The sequence below is a fragment of the Triplophysa dalaica genome, chromosome 10 (genome assembly GCF_015846415.1).
Source record: "Triplophysa dalaica isolate WHDGS20190420 chromosome 10, ASM1584641v1, whole genome shotgun sequence".
NCBI lineage: Eukaryota > Metazoa > Chordata > Actinopteri > Cypriniformes > Nemacheilidae > Triplophysa > Triplophysa dalaica.
Genome location: NC_079551.1, coordinates 21,963,813 through 21,985,549, shown reverse-complemented (window position 1 = coordinate 21,985,549; position 21,737 = coordinate 21,963,813). Strand labels below are relative to the sequence as shown.

Sequence of the window (21,737 nt, the reverse complement as noted above, 5' to 3'; positions counted from 1 at the left end):
CATACTTTTGTTTAGAAAACAGCTGTAAATGACTTATGGAGGGGTAATTTGACCCATGAGTTAATAGTGTAGACATGAATGGATTGAAAATTTACATTTGACATTTTATGCATCAAAGCGACTCACTTGCATTATATTATACATTTGTTTCTGAGTATGGTCAATCCATGAGATCGAACCTAGGATCTTGGCGTTGCTAGTGCAGGAAAGCTACAATTTAACTGTTAAAAACAAAGGTGCACAAAGTGTTCTTTGCAGCAGTGCCTAAATAAGAATAATGTTTATTTCCTTAAGGAGCCTTTCAGTCAACAGTTTTTAAAAGAATGCTTGCTGTCAACCCTTTTTAGACTACAACAAACCTTAAGTACAACGGAAATATTCTGTGGATGCAATACAGCCCAACAAAGAACATATTAAGAACCTCTAATTTTTAAGAGTGAAGATCAAGCTATACATGGATAAGTCAGACTGTTCTGTAGTGCTACCTTCACCTCTTTACTTCAGCATAAATGATACGTTTAAAAGCACAAAACAATGCACCATTGACGTTCATAGTATAATTATCTGAAACTAACCAGCACCCAGCCAGCTTTAAAATATTTAAATCTTACCTTAAGCAGTGACAGATGTTTTATATCCATTAAGCTCATGGTTAAAAATATGACTATCAGAGCCACACAGATTTTCATTTGACAACAATTTCTCACTTTGACAGCAGATGTATTCAAACGGGGGATATGTATGATAAATATGACAAACACATTTGCGTACACTCTAAAAAAAGGCTGGGTTAAAACAACCCAATTTGGGTTATTTTGGTAACCCAATGTTGGGTCAAATATGGACAAACCAGCGTTGGGTTATTTAAAATTTTTGACCCAACATGCTGGGTTGTTTTATATACATCAACTATTACATTGCTGGTTCATAAAAAACACAAAATGTTTGAAAATAATAAAAATAAAATCACAGAATTACTGGAGGCATCAGTAAGAATCAAAATTGAAGTTTTATTAAGGATCGAAATGCAAGACAAAAGGAATTCATAAAGACTTGCAATATTTTAATGCTCAATTAACAATAAAATGGCATATCAAAAACTGTAATTTAATTAATGTTGATAAATATTTAAAAATGTAAAGTCCCTCCTTGAACTGCCACCTTACCGTGGTGGAGGGGTTTGAGTACCCGAAAGACGCTAGGAGCTATGTTGTCTGGGGCTATATGCCCCTGGTAGGGTCTCCCAAGGCAAACAGGTCCTAGGCGACGGGTCAGACCAAGAGCGGTTAAAAAAAAAACCTTATGATGACGACAAAATCGAGGACCGTGACGTCGCCCGGCATGGCGCAGCCGGGGCCCCACCCTGGAGCCAGGCCCGGGGTTGGGCCTTCCCCCCTGGGGTCCGGCCGGGCTCAGCCCGAAGGAGCGACGTGGGGCCACCCTCCCGTGGACCCACCACCTACAGGAGGGACCGTAAGGGGCCGGTGCAAAGTGGATTGGGTGGTAGTCGAAGGCAGGGGCCTCAACAACCCGATCCCTGGACGCGGAATCTAGCTCTAGGGACATGGAATGTCACCTCTCTGACGGGGAAGGAGCCGGAGATTGTGCGTGAGGTTCAGAGATTCCGATTAGAGATAGTCGGTATCACCTCTACGCACAGCTTGGGCTCTGGAACCACACTCCTCGAGGGAGTTGCCCAGCTTGGGCTCTGTAACCACACCCCTCTGGAGTTGCCCAGGGTGAGAGGCGGCGGGCTGGTGTGGGTTTGCTTATAGCCCCCCAGCTCAGCCGCCATGTGTTGGAGTTTACCCCGGTGAACGAGAGGGTCGCTTCCCTGCGCCTTCCGGTCGGGGATAGGTCTCTCACTGTCGTGTGTGCCTACGGGCCAAATGGCAGTGTAGAGTACCCGGCCTTCTTGGAGACTCTGGGAGGGGTGCTGGAAAGTGCCCCGACTGGGGACTCCGTCGTTCTGCTGGGGGACTTCAACGCCCACGTGGGCAACGACAGTGACACCTGGAGGGGCGTGATTGGGAGGAACGGCCCCCCTGATCTGAACCCGAGTGGTGTTCCGTTATTGGACTTCTGTGCTAGTTACAGTTTGGCCATAACGAACACCATGTTCAAGCATAAGGGTGTCCATCAGTGCACATGGCACCAGGACACCCTTGGCCGGAGGTCGATGATCGACTTTGTGGTTGTTTCATCTGACCTACGGCTGTTTGTCTTGGACACTCGGGTGAAGAGAGGGGCGGAGCTGTCAACCGATCACCACCTGGTGGTGAGTTGGATCCGATGGCGGGGGAGGAAGCTGGACAGACTCGGCAGACCCAAACATACTGTGAGGGTCTGTTGGGAATGTTTGGCCGAATCGCCTGTCAGAGAGATCTTCAACTTCCACCTCCGGCAGAGCTTTGATCAGATCCCGCGGGAGTCTGGAGATATTGAGTCCGAGTGTACCATGTTCTCCACCTCCATTGTCAACGCAGCCACTAGGAGCTGTGGCCGTAAGGTCTCCGGTGCCTGTTGAGGCGGCAATCCCCGAACCCGGTGGTGGACACCGGAAGTAAGAGATGCCGTTAAGCTGAAGAAGGAGTCCTATCGGGCCTGGTTGGCTTGTAGGACTCCAGAGGCAGCTGACAGGTACCGACAGGCCAAGTGGACTGCAGCCCGGGTGGTTGGGGAGGCAAAAACTCGGGCCTGGGAGGAGTTCGGTGAGGCCATGGAGAAAGACTATCGGTCGGCCTCGAAGAGATTCTGGCAAACCGTCCGGCGCCTCAGGAGGGGGAAGCAGTGCCCTACCAACGCTGTTTACAGTGGAGGGGGGCAGCTGTTGACCTCGACCGGGGATATCATCGGGCGGTGGAAGGAATACTTCGAGGATGTCCTCAATCCCGCCGTCACATCTTCCATTGAGGAAGCAGAGGCCGAGGGCTCGGAGGTGGACTCGCCCATCACCCGGGATGAAGTCACTGAGGTAGTCAAGAAACTCCTCCGTGGCAGGGCACCGGGGGTGGATGAGATCCGCCCTGAGTACCTCAAGTCTCTGGATGTTGTGGGTCTGTCTTGGCTGACACGCCTCTGCAGCATCGCGTGGTGGTCGGGGACAGTGCCCTTGGACTGGCAGACTGGGGTGGTGGTCCCTCTTTTTAAGAAGGGGGAACGGAGTGTGTGCTCCAACTATCGGGGATCACACTTCTCAGCCTCCCCGGGAAAGTTTATGCCAGGGTACTGGAGAGGAGAATCCGGCCAATGGTAGAACCCCGGATTCAGGAGGAACAGTGTGGTTTTTGTCCCGGTCGTGGAACACTGGACCAGCTCTATACCCTCTCCAGGGTGCTGGAGGGTTCATGGGAGTTTGCCCAACCAATCCACATGTGTTTTGTGGATTCGGAGAAGGCATTCGACTGTGTCCCTCGCGGCATCTTGTGGAGGGTGCTCCGGGAGTATGGGATTCGGGACCCTTTGCTAAGGGCCATCCAGTCCCTGTACGACCGGAGCAGGAGCTTGGTTCGCATTGCCGGCAGTAAGTCAGACTTGTTCCCGTTGCATGTTGGACTCCGGCAGGGCTGCCGTTTGTCGCCGGTTCTGTTCATAATTTTTATGGACAGAATTTCTAGGCGCAGCCAGGGGCCGGAGAGCGTCGGGTTTGGGGACCACACAATTTCATCTCTGCTCTTTGCGGATGATGTCATCGTGCTGGCCCCATCAGACCAGGACCTCCAGCATGCACTGGGACGGTTTGCAACCGAGTGTGAAGCGGCTGGGATGAGAATCAGCACCTCCAAATCTGAGGCCATGGTTCTCAGTCGGAAAAGGGTGGCTTGCTCCCTTCAGGTAGGTGGAGAGTTCCTGCCTCAAGTGGAGGAGTTCAAGTATCTGGGGGTCTTGTTCACGAGTGAGGGAAGGATGGAACGGGAGATTGACAGACGGATCGGGGCAGCTTCTGCAGTAATGCAGTCGCTGTACCGGTCTGTCGTGGTGAAGAAGGAGCTGAGCCGCAAGGCAATGCTCTCGATTTTCCGGTCAATCTACGTTCCTACTCTCACCTATGGTCATGACCTGTGGGTCATGACCGAAAGGACAAGATCCCGGATACAGGCGGCCGAAATGAGGTTTCTCCGCAGGGTGGCCGGGCGATCCCTTAGAGATAGGGTGAGAAGCTCGGTCACTCGGGAGGAGCTCAGAGTAGATCCGCTGCTCCTCCACATCGAGAGGGGCCAGCTGAGGTGGCTCGGGCATCTTTTTCGAATGCCCCCTGGACGCCTTCCCGGGAAGGTGTTCCGGGCATGTCCCACCAGGAGAAGACCCCGGGGAAGACCTAGGACACGCTGGAGGGACTATGTGTGCTGGCTGGCCTGGGAACGCCTCGGTGTCCCACCAGGAGAAGACCCCGGGGAAGACCTAGGACACGCTGGAGGGACTATGTCTCCTGGCTGGCCTGGGAACGCCTCGGTGTCCCCCCGGAAGAGCTGGAGGAAGTGTCTAGGGAGAGGGAAGTCTGGGCATCCCTGCTTAGACTGCTGCCCCCGTGACCCGGCCCCGGATAAGCGGAAGAAGATGGATGGACATATTTAAAAAAAACATCAATAAATTACATAGTTTAGATTTAACATATGCTAAAGTGGCGCAAGTAAACAGAAATAATTAGACAACTTTCCAATTCAAAAAATCATAACTTTTTAAAAAATACAGTTAAAAAAGTGGCACGGATAAAATGCGTTAGGACAATTCCAGCATCATTGATGTGCAAAAACACTATATACCAATATACTGAACTATTTATTTTTATTTTACTAAACCCTTGTTGATAGAACTGCACTAATATGATAAAATATCAATATATACACAAGATTTCTATTTTAAAGAAAGGAAATAAACAAGCGTTATGGATGTGAAAAAGGGACACCGTATTCGGGAGGCAACAAACTTTGTAGAATTTCTGTGAACAAAAAGGTACAAACCTGAAGCAATAATACCTTAACTTGAAGAGAGACCTCACACGGGTATTTGAACCACCACTTGTTGATAAGGTGCAGTTAGTACAGTAAAACCTTTGGTAAAAACTTTTTTATGGTATTGGTTGACATTTGCAGGAATGTATTAGTCCTAGAACTTTCCTCTTCATATAAACTCATATAAACTTCATAAAAATGTTTTTTAAAAAGTTTTAGTTCTTTCAGTTCCAGTACTGCTTAACCTGACATATCCACGGAGCAGTCGTACTGAAGAGGATTCTTTTCCTGGGAATTTTTAGAATTTGTAAGTGGATGTCCAGCAGGAGGGTTTCTTTATCAATTTGGTCGTCTATAAAGAGAAAAAAAGACGAGAGAAGAATGTAAGGAAACTGGCCTAACCGGAGCACAATGGGTTATAATAAACATATAAAGAAGCACATTAGCATTTTACCTAAATAAAGTTTACCTTAAAGCTTGGTATCAGGACATCCAAGTTCCAGTCTACTTTCTCCTGACTAGAATGATCCATTAATATTAGCTGTCATTAGCTGCAACCTGTCAGTGTGGGAAAAAAGAAGAGTGGCAGATGCTGTAAGTTCTAGGGCTCTAGTACAGAAAGTGAAATACAGTCTAAAAAATTAATATTATAAACGTTTACACAACTCTTAACTAATTCGACACACTCAGGGATACGTAGAAGAATAAAAAGACCAACAATTGTTCGTTTCATATACCCAAAATTAATTATATCTCACGGTTAACCACTAACGTTATAAGAGCGGCTACTCCCGACGCAATGGCCGAGATAGAGCTGCTCTCCACGGAGCCACGACCGCTGACAGCCTGATGCTCACACCTCCGACTGCGTCTTAACAAATTCTCAAAGAGGCGTTATGTTTATAAATCACGTATTTGAGTTCTTAACAACTACATTCTCGTCTAAAAGACTCTTTAAACTACGTTCCCTCACCGAACATTAGTGGTATTCATAAAAAAAATGAGCTGGATGTTTGCTTTTGACACGACGCTCTCGTGTCGACCTTAAACTAATATCAAGATGCGTAAGTTACCGAACTAAATGCCTCACACAAGTCACAAATTTCAGAGGAAATGTTCACCAAAAAGGAAGTTTAAATGATTAAAAAGCTGTAAGTTAGAACATCATGGGCATAACGTTACAGACTAGCTATCTAAAGGCTTTGGCAAAGCTGACGAAGCTAGATTGTAACGTTAATTTTCAAACCTAATGCGAAAAGCCAAATTTTGCATACTTCTGCATTTTTTTGATGTACAGTAATAGTTTTATACATTAAAAACTTGTAAAACATACCTTGTATTCTCCGAAAAACAGCTGTCCGAGATGAGGTGGATCAAAATGCCCGCGAAGGTAAAGTTTGTCTGATGCGTCGATGAGTGAGAGGGGTTTACTCTCTCAACTGTCACTCAATTGGCCCCGACTTGTAACCCAGCGTTTGGGTTACTCAAAAAATGACCCAACACTGAGAAAATAACTCAACAAAATGACCCAACAGGCTCAACCCAGCTGTTGGGTTAAATGAATAACCCAGCATTTTTTAGAGTGTGGTCAAATCTGAAGGAATTGCCATAATTTCAAGTCTGTGCTGAAATGCCACAATCACATTTTTTACGACAAAGAGTTTGTTGGAACACAAGCCCAGAGATGCAAAACACCAGTGTGGGTTGTAAAAAAAAACAGACCGAATGAATGTGGTGTTAACTGGGATTTCACTATGGTATTGAGCTGTTTTTCATATCTACAGCTGTGGTAAAGAAACGTGACTTTGTCAAAAAGTGTGGTGTAGACAGAGAGAAATAATTTAATATAGCATGATCAGACACATTATTCTAAGGACGTATGAAAACAGTTGTTACAATAATGTCTGATATTAATATTTTAATAATTTCTTATTTTTAAACAACATAAATTAAACATACACTTAACATAATATTGTTAAATGTGAACGATTTAATCTGTATTTGTGGTTTATTATTGCATTTCTCTGAAGTATTATTACAGTCTTTAAATTTCAAAACAAAGAATCAAACTGGAAACAAGACAGTTCAATAAAGCTGATCAGTTTATTGAAGCTTTTTTGAGTCAGAGAAAGAATTCTTAAGTATACATAAATATTGTATTCAACTACACCAACAAAACTAGGGACAAATCAGTATACATGTGCAGAAATAAATAACACAGCTACAGAATGTAATGTAATTATTCAACGGTTGAAGCTTTCAATAATTATTCCCTTGATGGATGGTCTTTTAAAGTCTTCAAAGCATTGTACTAAATGTGTATTTAGACTTAATGAGTATTTTCAACATTGATCAAATCCACTAGATTGTACAGTTGTGTCTTCCTCTTCTCTCTTTAAAAGCAACAGCTATAATACATTTGTATTATAAGTATCATTTCTATAATATTATATTTAATAATAAATTAAATAAAAAGACATAAACCAAAATTTGTCAAAAACGGTGTAAAATACAGTCACTCAAATCGTATATACATGCACCGTATAGACATTAGCCCTGTTCACACAGTAATCCCAGTAAATTATGTTCACAAAAGTAACAGTGGTGTGTCTTTAACCAGTAAAGATAACAAAAATACATGTAAACTGTGTGAGGACATCATTCTAAAGTGACACCTCGTATCCAAATGTAAGCAGTCTACTTCTTTGTTTTCGTTTTTTACATTTCTTCATAATGATTAACACCAAAAGAAAATTCCGTAGGTCATTCTGACCTCTTTCCCGCATTATATTTTTTTTACCACTACTAAACCTTAGAAAAATTATAAATGTTTCTAAAATTTATTTTAATTACTTTGAAAAGTACCACATATTTAATATTAAGTTATCAAATATTAATTTGCAATGAAAACAATTAAACACAATTAAACAAGCAAACATGAAATCCAAACTATCCTTATTACAGCATTATTACGTTCCATTACATGTTGAAGTACATTCAATGAAATCCCATAAAACAGCTTATTTCCATTTTATATACCACATTCTTTTATACCAAAGATGCAGTAACATTGTACCAGTAGAACCAATAGACAAATATTGTGATGAAACTAACTGAGAGAAAGACAACATACAGAATGAAGAGCAAGCGGTCGATGACATAACCCAAATGAACCCATTCTTCTTCACTCTGATCACTACTACAATGTTTCTCGACCTGCTGAACGATGCACTGTAAATCTTGGCTTATCTTCTTTAGTTCCTTAAGAGTGGGTGGAATTTTATGGATGGCTTCACTTTCTAAGATTTTAGCAGGATTGCATAGAACGGTCTTAATCCTGTATTCTGTAAATACAAGAGAGCTTGTTGATATAAAAAAGTTTTATTATTGTATTATATTTTTTTGTATTTACTGTTTAGTTTTTTTTTAAGAAGATTTTTTTAGAGTTTATTCTTTAAATAAGATCGAAAAACGGTAAAAATACATACAAAGTCAGCAAATGTACACGAAAAACAAAGGAAACTATTTATTGTATAGCCTATTATTCTGTAATATAACAGGAAAAACGGTTTATTTCTGTCGCTCAAGCTGAGTAAACTATTTATTTTAATATATTGTAGAAAAGATAGTCATGCATTAAATACAGAGTATACTGTATTCTTTAAAGACACTAGCCTATACATATTAATTACTAGTTAAAAAATTAAAACCATAACAATCACAACAATCTTCATGAAGTTTTCCATGGTAATACTCACCTTCCAGATCACAGTTTTGGTCAGTCTTGCTTAAACAAACAAGTCTGGCGATGTTGTCGAGGAAAAGCACTTTGACCCACTGAGGTAATGGTGGGTATCGACTGGAACCATACAAAATATTAGTGATGAGAATGGTCTCCAGTAGACTCGCCACCATCAGTGCCAAGCAAAGAGAGAAAAAGGCATCTGGTGGAAAAAAATGAAAAATAATTTTTGTAAAAAGTAAACTTGATCAAGTAAATAGAGGAGAAGGGTTTAAAACTGTGTCATAGCCAGCCAAAACTAGTACAAGCTAAAATTTACAAAATTTGTTGTAATGTGTTCCTGTGTCACGTTATGAGCGGGACATGGACAGAGGACCCAGATGCAGACAGCGGTTAACAAGACTAAAACAAAAACTCACAAGGGGGTAAAATAATAACAAGAATAAAACTGGACACAGGAACTAGGACTAACCACAGCTAACAAGACCAAAGGAAACATTTACCATTCAATACAAATAACTAGACTAAACTAGACTAACAGAGACAGGAACTCACCAACATGAACGAATGACAATGAACAAGCACAGGACAGAAAAAACAGGGGCATTAAGTAATGGGACAAATCAGGAGGGGACACCTGTGGGGCATGAACTAATAATGAGCTCCAACGAGGAAACAAGAGGGCAGGAACAATGACGAGATTGAAGAAAGATTATGGCCAGCCATAAGTGCCAAAATTGTCTCTCTCCACATAAAACATGGGGTTCTGTCATGATCCCACTACTGGGCCAAGAAAAACATGACATGATGCGGCAGAATCATGACATCCCGTCAGTGATCTAAAATTCCTCTTACCATGTTGTATTTAAACCCAGATTTACACAAGAAACACTGCAAACATAGCACAGATAATGTTTTAATCTTGTGTTAATCTTGATCATTTGTCGGAATAATGTGTGATTCTGATACAGGTTTAGGAAAAATATGGCAAAACATGTTTTATGACAGTATAATATAAACGATATGTTTGTGTGATTCTCTTGTGGTACTGGAAAAACAATGCAATGAAAGCCAGGCATTGACTGCAACTGGTGGACAGACATCTATCCAACAATATCTCAGAATTAATAACTTAGTTAATACTGTAATTTAACTAAGAAGTCATACATTTTTTGTTCAGTCTTCTGTTTTCCATGATCATGTTTTGTTTTGTGACTGGTTTGGATCTTCCTGTTTGGGTTTAATAAGTTATCACTACACTTGCATTCTGCTGTTGCTCCTTGTTTACAAAAAACATGACAACCACATGGTTACTGTATGAATCGCCATCTCTAATTCAAACTCACTGGGGAGAAAGCAAATAATGCTAAAACGTGAGTAAAACGCAACATTGTATACAAATTAATACAATGCTTTCACCTGAAAATAAGATAGAAGTTGCCATGACATGTGTTGTAGCATTTTTGGTTCTGGTGGTTAGAAAACAAATTGGCAGAAATGCACTAGAGATACTGTATTTGTAAAAGAGTGTTTGGAATGGTGCACATTAGACTTTAGCAGTCGATTTGGATGCACAAGTTTAGTCCATAGCTGTGATTTGGCCATTGGAATAAGGTGATCATGCCAGTTTAAAGACTGGAATGAAGAGTTTCATGATGATTAATTCAGCCTTACAGATGTAATTGCCGCTTTAATTTTCTACCTTAGTCACAGTGCCTTGAGTTTTTATACCTAGAGACCATGGTGTTGTTTGACCCTACAACTTTGCATAATCCTATCACAGTCAACTCTGAATAAGAAATCTGCTCCAGGATTTTGCATCATTTTGGTTGAGTGAGGATGCATTAAAAGACTGTGGATACATGTCATCTTTTGGCTGGGTAAGACACAGGGAGGTTTAATACAGACTTATGAGAGGCAAGTTGTTTCCTGTGGCGGGCAGCAGGTCATTCATTAACAGGAGGAATACGGTGTAACCAAAGATGAGCGTCATTTTAAAGGCCGATCGATCCATGTTCTGAGGCGGCAGAAGAAAAGTGAACAGATCCACAGCTATAAGGAAGCAGCTGGGAATCAAGAGGTTCACGATGTACATAGTGGGTCGGCGCCTGAGAATGATCTAAAGCAAGATAATACAAACAATATTAATTAGTTTAACATTTAATAAAATCAAAACATTTTCCATTAAAAATTATTCCCTCATCAAATGTAACGAACTTTAAACAATGTATCTAAGTTTAAATCAAACCGTGGTTCAATGGAGACATACATGGTATATGAGCAAATCGAATGAAGTATTCATGTTCTCAATTGGGAGCACACTCTTTTCACAAAGCATATTTATTAGTTCCCATTCCCCTTTAGTCGTCATCACATCTAGAGAATTTCTGAGTGTGACGTCCACTTGCTCAGCAAAGAACATCTGAATATCTTCCACTGTGAACAGGACCAAAATGACAACACAAGAGATTTAAAGCCTCAGTGGTAGTAGTACTTAATGAAAATGTACCCTATAATGGCGCTTACTTACCATAGAGTTTGTAGGATTTAAAAGTGAATGTACAATTCTGAATATCGAATGGAAAGGTGTAGATGTCCATATTGCAGGAACTGGTGACACGAATTGGTAGATCATCCATTGCTATACCATTATTAGTGACGTAAAGGTAATATGTGTCTGGGGCTCTGTTTTCATCCATACTTCACAGAAAGAAAGATTTGGGATATTAAATAAAAATGTAATCCCACCTGATAACAGGTCGATGTAAAGGCACTACAGTGCTAGTTTAGAACAGAGAGCAACACATAATTTACAACATTAAAACCATTTTAATGCTCAAAACCTCATTTAAACACCAAGTGTCAGCAGTATAAAGCCACAAATCTTTGAAAAATTGCTATTCAAGGTATACCAAGGGGTGTCCTAAATCGGTCCTGGAGAGCTGGTGTCCTGCAAAATTTAGCTCCAATTTGGCTCAATACACCTGTGTGGAAGTTCTAGGGGATTATCTAAATGGCCTTAATGGGCCCTCCTTGAAGGGGACCCCCTTTGTAGAATACTAGCGGATCTAACAACCATCTTCGGCGGGTGCCTGGAGAAGCTCCTCAAGCCCGGGGGAGATGAGGAGGCTGTGGCCCCTGGTCTTTATCGGGGTTGTACAGCTCGCCTTGGACTGTGAAGTATCCTGGGTCTCAGTCGACAACGCACTATCTACCTCACTGTCCCCCCCAGAGGGGCATATTGTGGCAGTCGCAACGCTGGAGGTTACCGAGCTGTCCGCCTCAGCGCCCTCTGACTCTGTGCCACCAGGAACTCTACACAGTAACCGAGGGAGAAGGGAGTCGTGGGAGGCCCAGTAGGAAGAGGAGGAGGAGAGTGGCCAATACAGACCACCACATAGCCCGCAGCAGCAGAGACCACCACAGAGCCAGCAGAGAGCCAGCGGCAGCAGGCCTCCGCCACAGAGTTGACACTCCAGCTGGCATCCAGCCCGGTCCAGCCGCAGACATACAGCCCGGACAAGCCGGCAGCCCAGTCATCTATTGCCCCCATGTCATCTAGCTGCTCCTCACTCAGGTCCCGTTCCTCTGTTTCCATGCCCTCCCTGAAGTCCATCCCGGTCTCCTCGAGTCCTGGACTTCCCCCAGGCCATGGCTCTCCTATGTTTTACCCCTCTGTAACCCATGCACCTCCCTTGCAACAACCTTGTCCCCTTGTCTTGCCCTCAACCCTGTTGGGCATTCGCCCAGGAGCTGTTCCTCCACCCGCTACCTCAACCAAGCCTGTCCCTTCCAAGCCCACTGTCCACCCTACCCGGGCCACACACCCTTGTCCCACACCTGCCCGGGCAAAGACAGCCCCCCCCCCCCTAGTTCAGATCCGAGGACTCCTACACCACAGAACATTGTTGTTCTCCTCCTTCCCTCCGATGTATTTTTTTTACTGTGTCACCCTAACCCATTTATTGTTCTTGCCAGTTTGTATTTGTTGATTTTTGCAATGTTCTGTTGTTTCTTCTTTTGTTTTGTTTCTCAAAACCCACAAGGGTTTTGTTTTGTGTTTGTTGTATATTAAAGTCTTATTTTTAACCCTTCACTGTCTGCACTTGGGTTCTGTCCACAATCCCTGACAGTTTTACACAATTTTTGTCAGTGATAATTATGATTTATGTATGTTTAATAATAGCCACTTATTTGTAGGTTTCCTTTATAATATATCTATTTTTCTTAATACCAAGTGAAGTGAATATTCAAGGTGAAATAAGAGATAATGGTCATGGTTTCACCTCTCCTGGTCAGGTATTTCTTGGTTTAGAGGTGGAATCATACAGAATCCTTTGTTTCATGTGGGGAGAGATGTTTTTTGACCTTGTGGTCTTCCATACTCTCCCCGAGTCGCGTCATCGTTCCTACCCTCCTGTTTCCTAGTTTGTGTTAATTAGCTTACCTTGATTGTTTATCCCTTGCACCTGTTCCCTCTTGGTTTCTCTCCCTATAAGAGTCCTCATGTTTCATTGTCCTGTGCGCGTTCATTGTAAGTGTTACCTTGCCCGTGTCTTACCTTGCCTGGTTGAAGTCACCAGTTTTCCTTGTACCCTTGTTCCTGTTTCCGGTTACCCTGAGTTCTAGTAAGTGTTAGTTTAGTTTTGTATCAAGTGTTTGTGTTCTTAGTTTAGTAAGTCAGTGTCCTTGTCTTTATTTATATATATTACCCTGTATTGTTTTCCCCCTCGTGGGTTTTGTTTTGCCTCTTTGTGTTTTGTAAAATAAATTATCTGTTAACCCCGTCATTCCTGAGTCCTGCCTGCAATTGGGTTCATTCCACACGACCCGTGACAGAATGAACGCGCCAAAGTCGAACCCAAGCAGGCATAGAAGCGAGACGCGCAAGTCAGGCCCGTCGCCTATGTCTTGATCGTCAGGGATACGGCGACGTGCTTGACTTCGCGGATCACTTCTTTGAGACTGCAGGGGAGATGGTCCATGATGAGCAGGAACAGATGGTCCTGTTCAATGGCGGCCTCAACCATCCTCTGATGCGGGAGGAACTGATCAGGTACGCCATGAATCGGCCGTAGCCCAGGGTCTCAGTTGAGTCCTGCTCTCCTTCTCCGCTGGCCGTCATCCCCGAGGGTCATTCCCTACAAATCGGGGTCATGGGCCTCTCCCCATTCTCTGCAGCCTCTTCTCCACCACCGACTGGTCTCCGGGGCAAGTGGGGAAGGAGAACGACTCCGGGGTCTTCCTCGGAGGCCTCCAAGCCGGATCCAGCAGAGCCCTTCACCTCCTTCCTTCAGCCGACCACCAGACGGGTGGGTCGGCTGAAAAAGAAGAGGCAGCGGAGGGCAGCTGGGAACCAGGGGGTCCCGAGTCCGGTGGTCCCGAGTCCGGTGGTCCCGAGTCCGGTGGTCCCGAGTCCGGTGGTCCCGAGTCCGGTGGTCCCGAGTCCCAGAGTCCAGAGTCCGGTGGCGTCAAGCCCCAAATATTTTTTGGGGGGGCGCTGTGGGGATGTGACGGTCCGAGCGGCCAGCCCGGCCGCGGATTCTCCCCAGCAAGTGGCACCAAGCCCGGCCCAGCAGCCGGCGTCAAGCCCTGTCCAGCCGGCCCAGCAGCCGGCGTCAAGCCCTGTCCAGCCGGCCCAGCAGCCGGCGTCAAGCCCTGTCCAGCCGGCCCAGCAGCCGGCGTCAAGCCCTGTCCAGCCAGCCCAGCAGCCGGCGTCAAGCCCTGTCCAGCCGGCCCAGCAGCCAGTTTAGAGGTGGAATCATACAGAATCCTTTGTTTCATGTGGGGAGAGATGTTTTTTGACCTTGTGGTCTTTCATACTCTCCCCAAGCGTCATCGTTCCTACCCTCCTGTTTCCTAGTTTGTGTTAATTAGCTTACCTTGATTGTTTATCCCTTGCACCTGTTCCCTCTTGGTTTCTCTCCCTATAAGAGTCCTCATGTTTCATTGTCCTGTGCGCGTTCATTGTAAGTGTTACCTTGCCCGTGTATTACCTTGCCTGGTTGAAGTCACCAGTTTTTCTTGTACCCTTGTTCCTGTTTCCGGTTACCCTGAGTTCTAGTAAGTGTTAGTTTAGTTTTGTATCAAGTGTTTGTGTTCTTAGTTTAGTAAGTCAGTGTCCTTGTCTTTATTTATATATATTACCCTTTATTGTTTTCCCCCTCGTGGGTTTTGATTTGCCTCTTTGTGTTTTGTAAAATAAATTCTGTTAACCCCGTCATTCCTGAGTCCTGCCTGCAATTGGGTGTATTCCACACGACCCGTGACAGATAATTACACAATATTCAACAGGAAATATATATATATAAGATTGTTTTTCAAACCTTCAAAGGGAGAAGGGCAAAGGGATTTTCCTCACTTCCGTTTGGAAAATGAGACCTGATTTGTGGGGTCTTGGGTCTGAGCACTTTTTTGTTTTGTTTCATGTCGAACACATGGTTCACCTTGACAGCTCTCCATGTGCTCGAAGTTCTCGTGACAGCCCCGCCTCTTCAATTCGGCGAATACTACCTCATTTGTTTCACTCCTTTCACCTGGGTTGGCTCCGGTTTTCTCTCACCCCTCCTGGTTTCTCATTCTCTCCTGTGATTCTTTTACTTTAAATCCTCTTGAACCCCCATCCTGTGTCACATCGTCAGTGTTATTTCCGGTGACTTTCCGGTCTCTCATCTTGTCTTGGGTATCGTGATAATCACCTCTGTTTCGTCCAGGCTTGGATATTCATCCAAGTATCTCTGCCCTGTAGGTCTATTGGATTCCCGTTGGAATACTACTCTCCTGTCGGTCTAACTGGATTATCACCTAAATTTCTCTGCCCTGTCGGTCTAAGTGGATTTTCATCCAAGTATCTCTCTCCTGTCGGCCTACTGGACTCTCCTGGGAAAGGATTCTCCTATCGGTCTAGTGGATTCTCTTTGGAATATTATTCTCCTGTTGGTCTTGTGGATTGTTCGGTTACGTGTCTCTAGTGGATTATTTAACTAATTTTAAGGATTTTCCTTCCGATTTACTTGTTGGACTTTTTGCCCAGAGAATTCTCTGGCTCTGTCTCCTCACTCCCACGCTCGTGGGTGTTACTCTAAGCCTCATGCTCAGTTGTGGTCTTGCCACTAGATACAAGTCTCATTGCGTCTTTTCCCTTTTTTCATGGCCGAGCGCTCGAGCCCTTTTTGCCTTGTGCACCACAGACTCTATGGTGACTCGCCTGTCATACATATTCTTGGGTATCTGACATATTTCTCCTTGGGGCCCTTTGTTATGTTGATTATTCCTGTTGGATCTGCTGAAGTGAGGTGTTAATTAAAGATTCTTACTACCCTGCTTCTGACTCCCGAGCTTCCCTACCAGAAACCTTACATGATTAGCTGGTTTAGGTGTGTTTAATTATGGTTGAAGCTAATCTCTGCAGGACACTGGCACTTCAGGACTAACTTTGGACATCCCATGGTATACGCCACAATGCATAAAGGTACCCTATTCAGTTACACATAAAGTCAAATTAAGCCTAAATTTAATTAACCTACTTTTGTACTTACAATTCATTAATGACAATATCAGGCATCCACAGACTTTGTCTAGGCAGTGAGATTCTGTCCGTTCCACATTCAACAGGATCCCAGCTCAAACCTTCAATATTCCAGAACTACAAAAAAATTGAGATTCATCAGGGATATAATCCTACTTGTTTAAGAGGGCTTAAGACAGTTGCGAAAGGACTTACTAAATACACCCAAAGGAAAGACTCAAATATCTGTGCTTTTTCATCCTAAAAAGGAATAAACAAGAAAATGCCAAGCAGCATTGTTATATGACCGATAAGTTTGTTCATCTATGACGCACATTATTAACAACAATCGTCAAAGTGCTCAACAAGTACAATTTGACAACAAGAATTAGATTTCTTACTATCTATACATTTACACTTAAATAGAACCAATCTATAGATTTACACTTAAATAGAACCACCAGGATCACATTTTTTCAATATTTAATGTTTATTAACTTTTGCAATTGGAAGGATTCTCAGCTCTTTTGGAGGCATGGAATAAAATGGTGACCATGCAGTGTTCACTGAGGATTTTAAGACCCATGAGCGACCCCCTCCATTTGTTTGCAATTGTGTTTCAGGGGTCCCCTCCATCCGTTTGTGTTCCAGGTCCTACTCTGTTACTTTAGCGATGGCGGTTACAGTAATTACCGGAGTTTACTATGGGAAATAACGGAACAACACGAGTTTGACGGGAGAATCCTGGAACAAACAGGAATGTTGACAGGTACGTTCCCTCTTGTACTTTGCAATAGGTAATTGCCACCTAGTGGTGCCAACAAGTCACTCATAACCTTAAAAAATAGTTAATGTGGAATGAATTTCTAACTTGAACCCATTTTTCTTTTCAATGTCAGCAGCATGACCCCCTCAAAAATATATATTTTTATTATACTCATGTACTGTACATGATCTGATAATTTTAAAAAACGTACCACGTCTAAAATTCCAAATAGGGTGAAGGTCACACTGATGTTAGTGGGAGTCCTTTGGTGAATAACTGGCCTCACTTCAGATTTACCCAAGACACTGTCATTCAGGGCAGTTAAAAGAGCATCTGTCGTTGGTTCAGAACAGTTAATAGTCTCCGAATATTTTACTAAAAGAACTGTAAGAAGAATTTCACATTTAGATTAAAAAAAAAATTCAAAATCATGTGTACACATATGGTTATAAGATAAACATTTTGAAGGTTGAACTTGTTTGTACAATAACTGTAGACATTAAAATGAAAGTGCAATTCTATCAAACCCTGCATGATGAGCCAGAAGATCATGAGATGGAGATCTGGAACAGCCTATAATGATGTCAATATGTAATAAACATGTTATAAACATGTAGCTTGGTATTATTTGTTTATTTACAAATTTCAGATTTCCTGATGAACTAACTTCACACTAACTTCTGGATGTTTCAATAAAACTCTTAGTACAAATTTATCAAAATCTCAGATATAGCATAAGAAGTGTGTTTTATTATAAAAAGTCCTGTATTTTTACCCAAACACGTGTCATTGTAGAATGATACTCATGTCACAAACAACCTTTTTATTCAACTATCTGTTGTCTGATTTACTTGTCTGAACTCACTAAAGAATACTGCATACTACATTTTTCATCCAGTATTTCCATGAAGCCTCTAAACCCTTACTGTGCAATAATACTAAAATCTATGAGCTTATTTACGTAATATTAACATTCAATTGCTCCCACATTTCAATTATTGTTAATGTTTAATTGATTTCCAGGTCCTTATCTCCAAATCTAGAATTAAATTTAAGAGCAATATATAATTTCCCATTAATATTAAGTTTTATATTTTGCAATAATTTGTGAAAGGAAGTAATTTACAAAAAGCTTCCATTTGTAAGCTTCATCCATTAATATAACTTGGAATGATCAGCATTTCTACATAATTTATTATTAGTAAATGTTAAAGTGTGATGTTAACATTAAGTAATACTTTTTAAAATCCAAAGCTGTATCTGTTAACATCAGTTTAAATGCATGTTGAACAAAAAGTACAAACTATGAACAAATGTATTTGTAAAACAAAATAATATTAGTTTAGTAGTATAGTATTACTATAGTATTTATTATTAATTATGCATTATTAAATCTATCTAACCCTAAACCATACCCTAAATCTAACCCTATACAAAAAGTATTGCATATAATTATTATTACTTAGTACTAAAGGGTATAAATACGCTTTAACACGAGCACCTTAAAATAAAGTCTAACCAGTATGTATATTACAGTAAAAAATATTTCTTATTGTTAGTTAGTTCATGTTAGCTAATGCATTTACAAATCTTGAGAACAAGACTTTATTGTAAAGAATTACCAAAAAATTTATATTAGACCAAACCTTTAGGTTACATTATCAGCAAGAATATCTTACCTTTGGTCGCAATATTACAGCCATGTCAATTTAGGAATGAGGAGGCTGATTATTTTTACAGTTTTATGCTGTTTGTAAGGATTCAAATGGGGTGTCACACCAATCTAAATATCAAAGTCTCAGAGCACAACAACATGCAAAGTACAATAAACCTGATGCAAAATATAATGGTTTTATTTTCCATACAAAAGGCAGTGAAGGGAAATATGATAAATCAGCGATTGCTACAGAAGACCTTGTTCTTCAATAGAGCACTTCAACATTTATAGAAAATAAAGTACCATGTGCCTTCAAAATGTCTTCCCCACAGAGAATGACTCTATTACACTTTTTCAGAAAATTTTAGTGTTTTTTTAAACTGTCCACACAAGAAATTTTCTTTTTTTATTTAAATGCTTTATTCGTCTTAACACGTTTCTTCATTAAAATTAGACTGCCTTGCATGCATAAAATAAACTCTCCCACCATTTTACTAACATCATTTCATGATGCCCAAAGAGCTCTGCAACATCTGCCACAGGGCCTTCAACCAAGTCAGTTTCCCTACACTCTCAAAAGTCTCTAGCTGGCAATATTTTTTTATATATTTATATAAAATAACTATGTCAATAGAAACATTTCCTTTAAGAACAAGATTGTATTTAATGCCTTATTTAAACACCTTTTTTTCCCTGTTTTCAAAGCTTTGATTGTGTTTTTTGGGTGTTTAACAATGGAGGTTCATGTTTATAGTTTAAAAAATCCCTTTATATTTCAAGTCTATCGGCCTACACGATCTCTCTTCTCACGAAACGACTGGATTCCTTCCGGTTTCTTCAAAGTCCCGCCTTCCGAAGCGCTCTGATTGGTAAAGCTGACCAGGTCAGTCGTGATTTGTTCCCCGCTTAGACTGTGTGTGTCACGGTATCTTCAGGAGTGGATTGACGACGTACACACAAAGTGTCAATACCAAGTTTTAATCCTCTTTCGAGTAAATAATCCACGGACACAAATGATTTCTTTTGTAATTTCAGAAAGCATGAGAAAATCATAACTTCTAGTTAACAAACGAATAACAAGAGAAACCATCAAATAAACCGTAGAAGCAAACAAATGAATAGATGATGACAAAGATGAAACTTAAATAGTGTCCAAATAATGAGTGAAATGGGAAACAGGTGCGGGTGAAATCAACAATGTCAGGTGTGCGAGCAGGGAATGAATGGAATTGGAGTCTGGTGAGGAACGTGCAGTGTTACAGTGTGAAGATGCCCCACCCAGTGTTGGGTGTAACTAGTTACTAAGTATTTAGTTACTGTAATTTAATTACTTTTTCCTTGAAAAAGTAAAGTAAGTGATTACTCATGTTTTCTGTAATTTAATTACAGTTACTTTTGATGTAATTAAACTAAATACTTTGTGAAATATATACGTGTGCAATAGTGTTATTGACATCAAAATTCAAAGTCTTACTTTAAAATCTGTGCTTTAATGTATAATTCTCACATTTGTAATACTTTGGTCAGTTAATAATATTATTTATTTAAATGAATTAAATAAGCCGTTTCATGTCTATCCTTGAATCACTTAACTAATCAAGGTTGATGTAGGATATAGAAAGTAATTAGTAATGAGTAACTAAATACTTTTTGGACAGAGTAATTTGGACAGTAATCTAATTACACTATTGAATATGTAATGAGTAACTAGTAATTAATTACTTTTTCAGAGTAACTTACCCAACACTGGTCCCACCCATACCATATCACCGAGTTCCGTTTCTCAAGCTGTTTTGATTGTTCGGTCCCCATTTCAGTGCATGTGTATTCATAAGCTTTGGCTTCTAGCAATAAACAGTAACAATGGCGTCAACTTCACTTCATCGGTTAAAAACATGCGGATCGATTGAAGTGTAAATGAGGTCAGCTAGTGCATGCACAAACGTAAATCTTTGTTAGAGATCGCAGATCACTATGGCGAGGGAAATGACACAAGACCAGTTGGGTCAGACACGTCTAAAATGGCATACATAGTAAACCCCAGAGTGATTTTAGTAGGAGTCTTTAGTGTAATAACTGGACGCACTTCAGTTTTAGTGGGGTGGGCTGAGAGCAGTTTAAACTCTACAGGTCTCATGAGAACAGCTGTGAGGAGTTAAAGATATAATTAATAAAAATCACAAATATTCAGGATAATAACTGATGAATAAAATGCTTGATCTTACATTGGATGAGAAGGTATGTGTAGATTAAATGTTGTAGGAACTTGGCAGCCCATCGATGACAATGATTTCAGTATATTTCTACTTTATTCAGATTTTTACACTATGTGGTTGATAGTTTTCTTTGGGTCTACATAAAAACATACTTTTTTTATATCTCAGTGTATGTCATTTATTTCCTTTAGCACAACTTTAAATCCTCATGATCTGCGTTCTTACAGCAAGATTTCAAATCTCATGCATTTTATGTAGAATAAAATAAATATGGTCAGTGTCAAAAGTTTGCTTATTTGATTAAAGGGACAGTTTATCTTGAATGATATCAGACTTTTGCACACCACTGTTGTCTAAGTTGGACCTACTTTTGTTTAGAAAACAGCTGTAAATGACTTATGGAGGGGTAATTTGACCCATGAGTTAATAGTGTAGACATGAATGGATTGGAAATTTACATTTTATGCATCTGGCAGACGCTTTTATCTCAAGCGACTTATATTGCCAGGAAAGCTGAAATGTAACTGATAATAGAAAATTAAGGTGAACAAAGTGTTCTTTGCAGCAGTGTCATGGAAGAATAATGTTTATTTCCTTAAGGAAACTTTCAGTCAACAGTTTTTAATAGAAAGCTTGCTTTCTTACTGTTTTATCATCTGTCAACCCTTTTAGACTACAACACACCTTTAGTGCAACGGAAATATTCTGTGGATGCAATACAGTCTAACGAAGAACTTATTAAGAACCTTTTATTTTTAAGAGTGAAGATCAAGCTATACATGGATAAGTCAGACTGTTCTGTAGTGCTTCCTTAACCTCTTTACTTCTGCATAAATGATACGTTTTAAAGCACCAGGCTGCAACGACCATTTGATTGGAGCACCCAGACCACTTTAA

The 21,737-nt window shown here is 41.2% G+C and overlaps 1 protein-coding gene across 1 annotated transcript; it reads right to left on the bottom strand.

Annotated features, from left to right (window-relative positions):
- Positions 1–8,000: 8,000 nt before the first annotated feature.
- Positions 8,001–18,670, bottom strand: LOC130430694 (5-hydroxytryptamine receptor 3A-like). The gene is made up of 8 exons (XM_056759835.1): positions 18,647–18,670; positions 16,418–16,462; positions 16,233–16,339; positions 11,225–11,394; positions 10,964–11,130; positions 10,603–10,813; positions 8,711–8,896; positions 8,001–8,296 (listed from the first exon to the last, which is right to left on the bottom strand). Exons 1-8 carry the CDS (start codon positions 18,668–18,670, stop codon positions 8,001–8,003), a joined length of 1,206 nt encoding a protein of 401 aa, XP_056615813.1.
- Positions 18,671–21,737: the final 3,067 nt, after the last annotated feature.